This window comes from Hyperolius riggenbachi, chromosome 3 (genome assembly GCF_040937935.1).
Source record: "Hyperolius riggenbachi isolate aHypRig1 chromosome 3, aHypRig1.pri, whole genome shotgun sequence".
Lineage (NCBI taxonomy): Eukaryota > Metazoa > Chordata > Amphibia > Anura > Hyperoliidae > Hyperolius > Hyperolius riggenbachi.
This window is the reverse complement of record NC_090648.1, coordinates 368,301,864-368,315,799: the sequence shown is the minus strand read 5'-3', so window position 1 is coordinate 368,315,799 and position 13,936 is coordinate 368,301,864. Positions and strand designations below refer to the sequence as shown.

Below are 13,936 nucleotides of genomic sequence, written 5' to 3'. Positions count from 1 at the left end.
AGATAAGGCTGCAGTGATTGCTGGGCTCGCAGCAGCAGCCTCACTTTCTACAAATCACGAGCTTGGAGGGAGGGGGGAGGAAGGAGGGGGAGAGAGACACAGAGCTCCCACCTGGGCACTCACTCCTAGTCCGTAGGGGCTGAGTGACTGTGTGCAGTAATACAGAGTTAGCTGCAGCAACATATTTACTGACAGACAGACACACTTCACTATGAGAGAGACACTCGCTATGGCTGGCTGCACGTTGTTTCCCCTCCCCGCAGCCCCCTCCATGCTTACAGTGCCCCGCTGCCCGCATAGTTACCAGTTCTCCTCCTCGCTTGAATCTCCCGGCTGGCTAGCAGCAGAGAGCTCAGCCCCTCCTCCCTTCAGTGTCATCAGAGTGGAGAGGAAGGGAGGGGCGCTCTCATGCTGCGTGTATGCAGGAGAGACTACAGCGCGGCTGGAGCAGACAGCTGATTGCTGAACGGCTGATCTGCTGCCAGTATGTGACAGCCGCCCCAACTCTCTTGCTACTTTTCTTCCACCCTAGGAACGGGCCTATTCGGCCTGTGCGGAAATCCGGCCATGGGTGTTCGCCCAACACTAGTCGGGAGGTCGCCAGAGGGGATGTTAGGGGAAGGGGAGACAAAGAGACCGGAGCCCTGTGGCCGTGGCGTCCTCACCCGGCGCCATCTTGCTTGCTTCATAAATGTAATACTGTACAGATAGAAGTAATCAAACATTTTGCTTAAAGCACTCCTTGTAAATGGAAACGGGTTACAGTTATAGAGGAACTTCAGTGAAAATAACGTAATGAACAAAAGTGCTTGATTTTTACAATAATTATGTATAAATGATTAAGTGCTGGTCCACACTAGACACAGTTGCAGGACGGACACTGCAGTCCGGATCAGGGGAAATACCCACCGTACTGCAAACTGATGAAAGTGCATCAGTTTTGCATCAGTTTCCGTTCAGGTTTTTCCCTGACAGAAAACGTCTCCATCATTAGGAAGGAGTGGGAGGATTTTTTTGGGCCAATCATAAAGCTCAGGCTATCCGTTTTAACATCCGTTTTTTTGCCTGTGGAGCTGGAGATGCGTTTTCTCATTGCTTTCACTACCCCCTGCGTGTATCCGTGGTCCTGATCCGTTGCGTGAAAATGCAGCAGATCCGGACCTTCCGTTCAGGTTTTGAAAACGGATCCCCGCAAACGCAGACGGATCTGTTTTTTACTTGGGTGAGGCTGGCTGCTATTATCAACATTAGTATCCGGGACTCCGTTTTTCATCCGGTTTGAAAAACGCAGCCACGGATACGTTTCCGGACCTAGTGTGGACTAGCTCTTAGTCAGTGTTTGCCCATTATAAAATATTTCCTTTCCCTGATTTACATTCTATCTTTTATCACACGGTGACATTTTTTACTGCTGGCAGGTGATGTCAGTGGTAGGAGATGCTGCTTGCTTTTTTTGGCAGTTGGAAACAGCTGTTATTTCCCACAATGCAACAAGGCCCCAACAGTGTGATGTCAGCACCATGGTCCTGACATCACACTGTGGGAGGGGTTTCACCACAAAATCAGCTGTACAGAGCCCCCGAGTATCTGTTTGAGAAAAGGAAAAGATTTCTCATGGGGAAGGGGGTATGCGCTGCTGATTGGGATGAAGTTAAATCCTTGGTCACGGTTTCTCTTTAGGACTTTTCCGCCCCAATCTTCTTATAGTCTCCTGTAAATTCTTGCATGCATCACTGCAGAGAAGCTGAAGAGGACATGCCAGCAAGATCATACTAGCTCTGTTTTATAGTAAGACCCATCTTCCTTTATGTTCTGTTCTACAGATTGGTGCAGATCAGTGTTTGATGACCATTCTGAGACTCAACTAATATATTCCTCACTATTATTTATATGATGAATGATCACATTACCATTTAATGGACAATTTATGGAATAGTTCTGCTTTAAATTTTGTAGGCTGCTATCTAAGCTATGCTGCAGTGTACAGGTCTAAAGGGAAACAAATCTATGACGTAAGCATGTCACTTATAACTAAAGTGAATGTGTTTTCTTTCCATTTGGAGGAGCAGCAGATTCATGAAGGTAATGTATCTTTTCAGGATGATGTAGTGGGTGTACTGTTACATCACATTTATTCCAATGAATTTCCTCTCTAACAAGAGCTGACAGAAGTACGTGTACATGTGTAGGCGGCAGTGCGGGGAGGAAGAATCGGCAACGCTGAAGCACATATGCGGCATAAGATTATGCCGTTAATAATACAGTAGTAGAGTCAATAGAGGGGGAATATAAAATTGCTGTTTGCCAGTACAGTCCGGAGCTGATGTGTGAGAGTAAAGCATCATGACAATCTCTGATAGTCCGCGCTGCTGATAGTCTGTCATACATATTATGAACAGTCAATTCTTATGTCAGGACAGATGCCATCTGTGTTAGATGTAGCGACTTGCTTGAATCACGAGCTACTATATTGGGGCAATTTTTGGGTACTCGGAGTCGGGAGAAAATGCACCGACTCCGACTCCTAATGAATTTGAACTGTAATTAAAATAGAAAATATGATAAAATGTTGCATTTCACAGATAATGGTCATCATAAATAATTTATTTATACAGTAATAGCTGTGCTTAGTCCACAAAAAATAAAATAAACCAATCAAAAAATAGTCACTTGTGCTGCTTCAATAAAGCAGCCCCGTATTTTTAAAGTCCGATATACATATGTGATTGTGACTGTACAGTATATATGATGTGTACACAGGAATCATATATATATATATATATATATATATATATATATATATATATATATATATATACTAAATAGTATCTATGCTGTAAGAATAAAGCCAGATGTGTAACTGTGTCACTAATAGAGATGGTCAATGAGATGAAAATGATTCTGCGTTGATGCTGGCTTATGCAAATTTATGCACCCCTCCTGCTCCTGAAATCAAATAATTTGATATGTTGTTAAAATTTGGTTTGGTAACTACGAATTAAAGGGTACCTGAGATGGATGAAAAGAAAAGTTTCGATGCGCTCCCTACCCGCGGGCGATCGACGGGATCGCTCTATTTCGGGACAAAATCGAACGAAGTTTAGTGTTAACGATTTGACAGCAGATTCGATCCCAGTGATCGAATCTGCTGTCGAACGGCGGGTAATCGGCCTAGTGTATGGCCAGCTTAAGAGACGCTTGTTGCTTGGAAGGCAAGCTATGGCAAGTTTGGACAAGATACTAAAGGATAGAAATGTCACTTTACCAACAAAGAACAAACTTAGAGCTATGGTCTTCCCAGTAGTAACATATGGCTGTGAAAATTGAAGTCCATTTTCAAATCCCAGATCCTCCATTCTTGCAACCAAATACAATTTTGCAACCTAGTTGATTTTTATTGCTACTCGCGTTCCAGCTTATGGTGAGTGTGTTTTGAGTGCAAAGGGTTAATTATTGTATGTAAACTGACCAATTCCTTTTACCACCTGCTTTTACCCTTAAAATACCAAGACCCAGCAGGATGAGCCTGGATACCCTTGTTTGTGACTTGTGTATACTGCCCTACTATCTACTGCCCTCTGGATGCTCCTAGAATTATGCAGGAAAAAAAATTGTGAAAAATAAGGATAATGTTAATTAATAATTTGGCTAAGAGATTTAAATAATTATTTAAGTGAAACAGTCTTATTCCTTCTTAGCTTTGTGTTTATTTTATTTTGCAGGCTGGGGAGATCGGAGGCCAGCAGCTCATGGAACAGATAGAATCTCCCAAGCTCGTCGCACTTCTGATGAAGAAAACTCCATTCCTGTCCATGATACTCCTCCAAAATGGCCAGCATCATATTCTCGTTTACGGTACCCACTTCAAGCACCTGTCGCCACATTACCAGACATATATGGTAATAATCATGTTTTCCTTTCTCTTGATTTTTTTTTTGTAATATGACACAGCTAGCCCCATCCTCTAACTTATCAGCCTTACATTCAGTGTGTGTGTGTGTGTGTGTGTGTACAGTATATACTCACATATAAGCCGAAGCGTGTATAAGCTGGGGTATCCACTTTTCCCTAAGAATACAGGGAAAAGTGATTGACTCACGTATAAGCCCCCTCCCCAATAAAGCAGCCTCCACAGAAGCCAGATGTGCCCTCAGTAGAAGTCAGCTCCCCTCCCCATAGCCAGATATGCCCCAAGGATGATACAGCTGTGTCTCAAGACGCCATACAGGAAGAATTGCAGTGCTGAAAGGTTGCTGGCACACTCTGCTCTGTAAGTCGGGGGACACAGGTAGTCTTGAACGGTGCATTCTGCACACCATGTTGCAGGGGATGGGGGGCACAGAAACAACAGGGAGCTAGATGGCAAGATTACTAGTGACAAGAAAATATATACTCTGTACAGCGCTGCGTAATATGTCGGCACTATATAAATACTTAAATAAATAGTGCAAGATCCTTACACTCCTCTGCCAGTAACAAACCCTGCTCCACTGACTCGCATATAAGGCGAGGGGGTAACTTTTCAGCACATTTTTTGTGCTGAAAAATTAGGCTTATATGCGAGTATATACAGTATATGTGTGTGTATATATACATGTAGACACACGCACACGCACATACACACGCACGCACGCACGCACGCACGCACGCACGCACGCACACACACACACACACACACACACACACACATATATATATATATATATATATATATATATATATATATATATATTTATATATATATATATATATATACACACAAAGGGTGCAAGCAAGTATATAGCTCACTTTTACACTTGTAGGCCTGTGTATTTTTGGCTTGTCAGATGTGTTCTTCCATCACTGGTGGTGCCTAGGAGAGGGTGTAAGGAATTATTATTTCTATTATTATGATTAATATTATACATTTTAATATTATGTGGCAGTGGCGTACCTACCATAAGGCTGCAGGTGCTCGCAGCACCTGGTGTAGCCATGGCTAGGGGTGCTGCTGTGGTGCTCAGTCACTGTGTTCTTCCATCTGGGACCTTTTTCATAGTTTTTGCAACATTTGGGAAAATAGCAGCATGCAGTGCAGGGGACTGTACTACTTCCTGCACTAGATGTAGCACCCCTCCCTGTTCCTGTCCCATGGGCGATGTGTCTTCTCGCTCTCTACACACAGCCTGCAGTGAGTGAATGTGCAGAGTACCAGGGTTAGTAGAGAGAATGATTGCTGTGCCGCAGCTGGGACACTAGCAGGGAGAGGTAACAGGATGTGTTTAGTGCTTCAGAAGTTGCCTGTCATTCGTAGCCATGTGCAGTGGCTGCTGTAATACCAGAGTGCCCTAGACTATTGATTATTTATCCTCACCAGAGTAATTAATAATGCAGGGTAGTCTGCTGTTGTAGAAGCCAGTGGCACTGACATCTTCTACAGCACAGTATAGATTACAGTTTCATAATGGTTAGCTAATTCCACATCCTGATGACTTCTTGTCCCTCTAAATCCCCCAGAATTTGCAGCGACATGCTCGGTGCACCAACCAGTCAATCCTCACATTAAAAAAAAATTGTTTTTTTGGGGGTGCTTGTAAATAATCAGCACCAGGTGTCAAATTTCCTAGGTATACCACTTTTCTGTGGTGCTTTACAACTGAAATGAAAGCTAAACTATCTGTTTTACATTCAAGACTAGTACATGTAATGCAAATTCATACAGCAGCATAGTAGGAAATCAGCATATAGTATACATTGTAGGAAGTCTTTAACTGAAAAGGCAATTTACAGAAGCACTATGGCACTTTTAGAGGGTGGCCTTCCCGTATCGGGTTACACTCTAGGGGGGGGGGATGAAACACAAGCTGTGGAAGCCGATAAGCTTTGGTACCCTGATGAAATGGATGTAAAAGATGTGACTGGCGTGGCCCAGTAACTAGGCAACCTGTCCTAGGTCAGAATATATGCTTACCTGAAGAGGAGAGCTATGAGGTTGCAATTAAAGAGTCTTAAGGGTGAGGAATGACAAATGGATTGTGAAAGAGTGTCCCAGAGAAGAGGCAACATTTATGAGAAGTCCTAAATGTAGGTGTGGGCGGAGATGACTATATACGAGATGAGAATTTCTTGAATGTGTAACTTACCTGGCAAGTATGGCAGGTAAGTTATCTAACACTAGGAATAGTGTATTAAGCCTAAACAAAGCCATAGAAATATTGTTTCTTTAGCTGTCCATGCTGTGTGTATGTATTATGTAAAATAGAAGTCCATTGTTAAATCTGCACAAGAGGAGCTCTCCTACATGTTTATCTTGTGAATTCCAGCTTAAGAATGAGTAAAAAAAAAAAAAATTAATTTGCTTTTTACCCTTTTGTTGAGGGGTTATACTTCCAAAAGGAATTTGTGGCAAATACTGAATCCTTAAAAGGCAGAAGATATTAAATTTGCGAATTCCACACATTACAGCAACTCTTCCTGTTGAACTCAGATGTTTGGCTACGGATGTAATGCAAGTCTCATTCAATTTTGTCATGAAGATAGGAGGAATTTCTGCCATACACCAAAAATGTCCCTTTGAGCAATAATGGTATTTGCCCCTTGAGTAATGGGTCAAATACACCTACCAACTATCTGTCCAACTAACTGCCAAACTTGTCTGTTAAGCCCCATTCACAGCGTACGTACAAAAAGGGCGCCTGGACAAAAAGGGCGCGGGGTGTAAACTCTAAATAATAATTAATCATTAATAGGGTTTATAAATATAGTGTGCTATATTTCGTTTACAAATAATGTTTAACAAAATTATAAATCATTAAATAATGTTTATGAAATCGGAAATTGTGAAAACGTTAATCTTCCCTGTTTCAAAAGTTAAACTTATAATTACGTTTATAAAAAAACCAATAATATATGTTTAATTGTTATAATTGTATATTATTGTGAATAACCGTCATTTATGGTTTGTTCTTATAATAAAATCTGAAAATATTGTTTATAAAGATGATATAAATATAACTACGTTCGTAATAAGTGTTGTAATACATTAGTAATTATTACTAAAATTTTACTAAAACTATACCTAAGCCTACTCTTACACAGAACCCTACCTGTACCTATCCCTAACCCCTAGACTCCCCTGTTGGTGCCTAAACCTAAGACCCCCCTGTTGGTGCCTAAACCTAAGACCCCCCTGTTGGTGCCTAAACCTAAGACCCCCCTGTTGGTGCCTAAACCTAAGACCCCCCTGTTGGTGCCTAAACCTAAGACCCCCCTGTTGGTGCCTAAACCTAAGACCCCCCTGTTGGTGCCTAAACCTAAGACCCCCCTGTTGGTGCCTAAGTAACCCTCCCTGTACCTACCCCTAACCCCTAGACCCCTGTCTTGGTGCCTAAACCTAAGACCCCCCTGTTGGTGCCTAAACCTAAGACCCCCCTGTTGGTGCCTAAACCTAAGACCCCCCTGTTGGTGCCTAAACCTAAGACCCCCCTGTTGGTGCCTAAGTAACCCTCCCTGTACCTACCCCTAACCCCTAGACCCCTGTCTTGGTGCCTAAACCTAAGACCCCCCTGTTGGTGCCTAAACCTAAGACCCCCCTGTTGGTGCCTAAACCTAAGACCCCCCTGTTAATGCCTAAACCTAAGACCCCCCTGTTAATGCCTAAACCTAAGACCCCCCTGTTGGTGCCTAAACCTAAGACCCCCCTGTTAATGCCTAAACCTAAGACCCCCCTTTATTATGTGGATAATTATGTTTTACTAATTGTGGATTAAAAAAATATTTTGCAATTTACGTTACGTACTGATCGCTTTATTTTGTGAATAATAATGTTTTACAAACAGTAAGGGATAAAACTTTAAATAATGTTTTAATTATTTAAATAAGATAAATATGTTTAGTATTTTCATAAACGTTATTCGGCACGGGTGCATTTTATAAACGTAAATCACCACAAGTTCAGTTATAAATCATTAAACAGCTCCGGGCGCCGTTTGTAAACTTTATTTAGCTCCTGGCGCCGTTTATAAACTTTATTTAGCTCCGGCGCCCTTTTTTCCTACCCGGCGCCCATTAAACGCTATTTATTATGGGAGTGAATGGCGGCGCCCTTTTTGTCCACTAGCGGCATGCGCCCTTTTTTCCCAGCTCCCCATTCACATGCTCAACTGCAGTCTTTTATGCAGCACAATTGTTGAACAACTTTTGTTGTGAAACAAGTTGAAACAAAAAAAATTATTTTGCTATTGTTCAAAAACTGATAAGACTGGTAAGATGTCAATCCAACAGTTGGATTGACTTCTTATCAGTCTTATCAGCTGTTTGATCAATAGCAAAATACTTTTTTTTAGTTGTTTCAACTTGTTTTACAACAAAAGCTGTATGGAGCTTAACAGACAAGTTTGGTAGATAGTTGGAAAGATAGTCGGTAGATGTGTATGAACCTTTAGACTAGTTAAAGGAAAATAGCACACTGTAGATCATAATCTAAAAGTAATATCATTATTAGAGGAGTTTGACTTGAGTTTATTTTTATTTTTTTGGATCTCAAGCAGAGCGATTAGTAAAGATGGAGGTGACCGTCTCTCTGTGCATCACAGATGTACTGAAGTAGATGTGGTGTACTCAAATTCACGTAGATTTGCCAGGGAAACAATTTAACAGCAATCTAGAAGATTAAGATAAAAGTTGCAATTGTGCATGATTGTCAACTTATAAGCCTTCAAGCCCCATACACACACTCACTACGGTCTTTTAGGCTCTCACAACTTTTCTTGTGAAACACCTTAATAAAATCTCTTGCTATTGTTTAAGCAGCTGATAAGGCTGATAAGAAGTCAATTCAACATTTGGATTGACTTCTTATCAGTTTTATCAGCTGCTTGAACAATAATCAAGAGATTCTTTTTAGATGTTTCACAAGAAATTTTGTGAGAGCCTAAAAGACCGTAGTGAGTGTGTGTATGGGGCTTTATCCTTAGGATTTGTCAACAAGATGTATCGACATCGACATATAGCAAGTTACTTAGAATATGCAGAGAAATATGTAATAAGGTACAACAGGACATAGCCAATGAATATTCATCAGCATTGAATTAGCTGCAGTTCAGTGCAGTGTGAAAACTACTAATAGAGGTGAACTATTGAATTGTACAGTTCAGAAGTACAGCTGATTACATCTAGTCAGAAAAGGCTGAGATGACTGCGGTGAGCAGATGTAGGCCTGGCTTCTCTAAGGTCCTACATTTTTCATTGCAGTCTGAATTGGTAGCATCTGTTACATTGCTTTATAAAAGTGGATAGCTTGATAGGAGCTTCACCATTGTTACTTGACTCTAAAAGTACGCTCATTGCCAGAAATTATTTCTTTGGTAGAAATGTAATCCCTTTAAGTTAAACCATGTGATGCTCATTTCTGTTCATTTACAAAATAAAGATGTGTTCAATAGTCAGATACAAAGAGTAGTGATAATGTAAATGCTGTACCCTATTACCACTATTCAACATTTTACAGTAGAGTCTCGGTTATCTGGAACCGATGGGTATTGACTGATGCCGGATAAGTGTGCTTTCTGGTTGATTGAGACTCAATATTACAAATAGGCCCAGCTAGTACAGCTCCATACCCCACTCTACATACTCTACATACCATAAACTCTGAATTTACTGTATTTTAACATTTAATACAAAGTACATTAACTTTGGGGGGAGCTGTGGAACCCAGTCTTTAAGCACAACAGAGCCCACAAACAGCCTAAGAAGTTGGACTTTACCACTGTGAGTACTGCCAGCAATTTCTTCTGGTTGGATGAAACTACTGATTAGTTTAGATCTGGATTACCAGGACTACTGTACTACAGTAAGTTAGAACTGAGTGTTGTTCCTTTTACCTATATGCAATACACTCTGATAAAATGCCTATTGGAATTTATAGAAATTAGATGATTTGGTATGATCGCAGAGTCTGACTGTGGGGCTACAAGAAAACAAGCCTGGCTAGAGTTTTTTCTTGCTGTGAATCCAGTCAGGTGTATAAGAATTTAACAAAAGTGAAAACTATACTTCTGGATGTTGTTTGTAGCAGAGTTTCACTCTTTCACAACCCTTCACAACATTTAATAATAAATGACTACTCTCCGACAGCTAGTTTTGATAGAATTGGCGGCTTTTTAGCCAATTTGTATTGTGTTTTGATGAGGTTAATGCAAATTTTTGTGGCTTACAATTACATGAGTTTGGAGCTTCTTCTTTTCTCAGTAATCGGGCATCAACACACACACACACTTTTAAAAGAAATGTCTTTAGTAATAGCATTTTGCCCATACATTTAGTTATATTATTAGGGTTCATACACACATGCAATTTTAAATGGCCAGTCACTGGCCAATACCTCTGTAAGGATCCCTCCTGTAGCGTGTTCTGTCTGTTGCAGTGGAGCTGCAAATGGACAGTTCTGGCTCATCTGCTTGCATTCAGTTGTTCATTCGCAATAAGTCTCATTGTCATTTGCAATCACTCTGCAGTTCTGGGCAGCTCAGGATGCTGTCACCATTCCACCAATTGCTTGTTGCAGCTGAGCTGCAGCCAGATATCCCTGGATTTCCTGCATGCATGTTGTTACATAATACTGCATGTATTTCTTATGGGAGTCCTTTGCATTCGCAACCAGCTAGCAAATGATAATCAAGCCAGCTCAGGATTGAGTGATTACCATTCAGCTGTGTGGAAATTTGCATGCTTGCATCCATTGGCTGATGCCAGAATAAAAGTCTGCCTCCCCTTTCTGACCCCGCCCGACATAGCGTTCAGCTCTCTGAGTTGTCGTTAGGTCTATGCTGTGAAAGTTGTTATTGTAAATTTATAATGCCTTGCTCTGTATTGTCATGTCTGCTGGACGTTTGCTGACCTGCGGTGGTCAGTGAAGTCCTTCTGATCCTGATAGTTAGATTCTGCCAGCACCACGTTGGTGACTGGTAGTATTCCTTCTAGCCTTGTTCTTGAGGACAAACTATAGCAGCGGTTGCCATTAGTTCGCTCCTACCTGTTAGTCTTGCCTATCTCAGTGTGAATGTCGCCGTCGCTGAAACAGCGACTAGATTGGCTGAGCATTCCGTCTGTCTGTCTGTTGTCTGTCTTGTTAATTATCATTACTTGTGCTTTAGCTAGTGAGTTATTTGAGAGCTACATTTCATATATTGCGCATCAGCACGATATATATGTACTCTAGTCCATTGCTTTTCAACCCATGGTACGCGTACCATCAATGGAACTTTAACTCTGGCCAGGTGGTACGCTCTGGGGAGATGAAAAGGAAGTGTCTGTGGGCTGCAGGGAGATCAAAGGGAAAAGTGATTTAGGGCTGGTCCAGTGAATGGTGTTTTCAGGTTTGTTTATGTATAATAATGTAAAGCACTAGGCTAGCTGATAATAGCACAATTACAGAGCAATTGGGGGGGGGGGGGGGGAGCTGGTAAATATACACAGCATGATGGAGAGCTTGCCTGGAGGGTCCATGGGAAAAAATCTGTCTGGTCTCTCCCCATTGTTATGATGACTGCATGTGCTGATAAGGTGTTAAACAGGTTGAAACGTTTTTGACAGACCCTAGGACTCTAGGAGGGCTGCCGGCAGCTTGTGTGAGAGACTGGCAGGGACAGGAGTCCTATTACAGGCAAGTAGCCACTGTGTGATGTGAGACTGCAATACAGATAAGCTCTCTGCTCCATCTCAGGCTATTCTCAATTTCTCTCCACTCCTCTCTGGGCTAGTGCACGCCAAAATCGCAACAGCAATCGCTAGCAATTTGGGAATGCAATTTTGTGAACGCTGCTGTGGGAACACCCTCATAGGGTAACATTCGCCAAGTGCATTTCAAATTGCTGGCGATTGAAAGACGCTCAGAAGCACTCTTGGTGTGCACCAGTCCTCCCTCATTCAGATCTTACATATGCAGTGCTAGGAGTAGAGTCACTGATAGGTGACTACTCTGCACAGCAAGCAACAAGATTAGAAGCTCTCTGCCCTGTGTCCTGCTTGGATAAACCATTCGTACTATGATGGGGGTGGGCAGCTCTATTTAGATATTCATTCACACTCGAGGTTGCCATACATCAGAAGATTATGGGCAGATTCGCCAAAGAGAAATTTAACTCTAATCGAATCTGATCTATTGTACCTTTACTGCCATTTGGTTCCACATACTTGTGTGAGAAGGCTTTTTCTTCATTGAATTGTATAAAAACTAAAGAAAGGAACTGTCTTCAAATGGAATCTGACTTTAGTCTATCAGTAAGCACAGGCACAAATGTAATATTGGTTAACACTGTATGTATCCTTAATTATTGGCCAGCCCTGCATAATATGTTGGCGCTTTAAAAATACAATAAATAATAATAATAATGGTACATACTTTATCCTTTTTTTTTTCACTTATTGAGTTGTTGACATCTTACGAAATCACTGGTGGTACTTGAAAATGTTCATGCGATAGAAGTGGTACAATTTCTGAAAAGGTGGAAAAGCCCTGCTCTAGTCAGTCAGTCTTGTACTTTGTAGTTATATATCTTGTAATTTATTCGTAATATTCTAGTAATATTATTGAAGTAAAATCTATTGTATATTTATCTGTGTCCATCTGTGGAGCCTCTTCCATTATCCAGCTCTTATGCCGGGCATACACGGCATTTCCAGTCCTTATCAATCCAGCCGCTGATGACTCGATTGATAATATCCGACAGGTCCGATGACCTGCCGGATAGATTCCCCGCCGGCGGACAATAGCGGGGAATCGAGCGGGTGATAAGGAGCGCTGGCGGGGACGAGCAGGGATTGATCCGCTCGGACGAGCGGGGATGCGTCGTCATCAAGCCAGTGACTCGATCCGGTGCATAATTGGCTAGGTGTATGCCTAGCATTAGCCTTGTTGCGCTGGGTGATCAGAAAGTATGACCCCCCAGCATTACAACCTCCCTGTAGTACGAGGCTTGGTTCACACATAAATGTGCACATTTCCAGTCCAGTCCTATCTGTTTTACATCAGTTTTTTATCTGTTTTACCTGACAGTATTGCAACTGTACACCTTTTATGCATGAACATACAAAACTGATGCAAAGGTGATAGGAGAGGACAGGGCTGGACCAGAAATGTACATAAAATGTAAATAAAAAAAAATCAAAATGCATTTAAAATTCAAACATGAAGCCCAATCACAAATGCATACAAAAACGCAGCAAGTAATTAAAAATGCACAGTGCAGAGAATGCATGGCTTTCTGCACTGCTTAGTGTGCTCCCAGCCGCAAACCGTTCATTTAAAAATGGCAAATTCAGAGCACATTATGATAAGATAGTCCCATAATTATAACTAGGTAGGAACGTCTGGGCACTATGAAGACGCAAGTGACTAGTAAGCTATTGCTAATCCATTTTTCAAAGCATATCCTCACATTGAATTGGCATTACACTTTCTGCTTACAAAGGTTTCTTGGCTCTAAGGTTTATCAATCGATTAAGAAGCGATTACTGTTAGCGTGGTGTACAGCTGACTGCCTTGTTCTGATTAACACTCTCTAGAGGGACCTTGCTTGATCTTTAATCCAGCCATCAGAAAGTAGAAACGATGCATAATTCATTTTTTTTATTCAGATCTTCTACAGAATAAGTCGGTATTGATTGCAGCTTGCAAATATAATGATGATGAAAGTCGAGGCTGCATGAATAGTAGGTGCGATTACCGGGAAAATGAGTCTGGTGCAATTACTGCCGTGTGCCTGTTTCACAGGTATGCCCACGCCTCAGAGCTGCATTGTTTTGCTGTGGTAAGATTCAGCTTGTTACAGTTGTTCTCTGAAAACTGATGCTAGAATAATTTTTCACTGAAACTCCACTTAATAATATGGTTTTATCTCTGGACCAGTTCTGTTTCAAAATTTTTATTGAAGTTTTCAAGGTATAACGTGAACGT

The 13,936-nt window shown here is 41.5% G+C and overlaps 1 protein-coding gene across 4 annotated transcripts in view; it reads left to right on the top strand.

Annotated features, from left to right (window-relative positions):
- NEURL1B (neuralized E3 ubiquitin protein ligase 1B) overlaps positions 1-13,936 on the top strand; it is a 561,907-nt gene that overhangs the window by 284,865 nt on the left and 263,106 nt on the right. For 3 of the 4 annotated variants that reach the window (XM_068277155.1, XM_068277158.1, XM_068277156.1), the window contains exon 2: positions 3,723-3,899. In XM_068277155.1, coding sequence (XP_068133256.1) covers positions 3,723-3,899 — 177 coding nt within the window. Of the gene's footprint in view, positions 1-1,702; positions 1,789-3,722; positions 3,900-13,936 lie in introns of those variants that run through there. The other variant, XM_068277159.1, reaches the window with a different exon arrangement.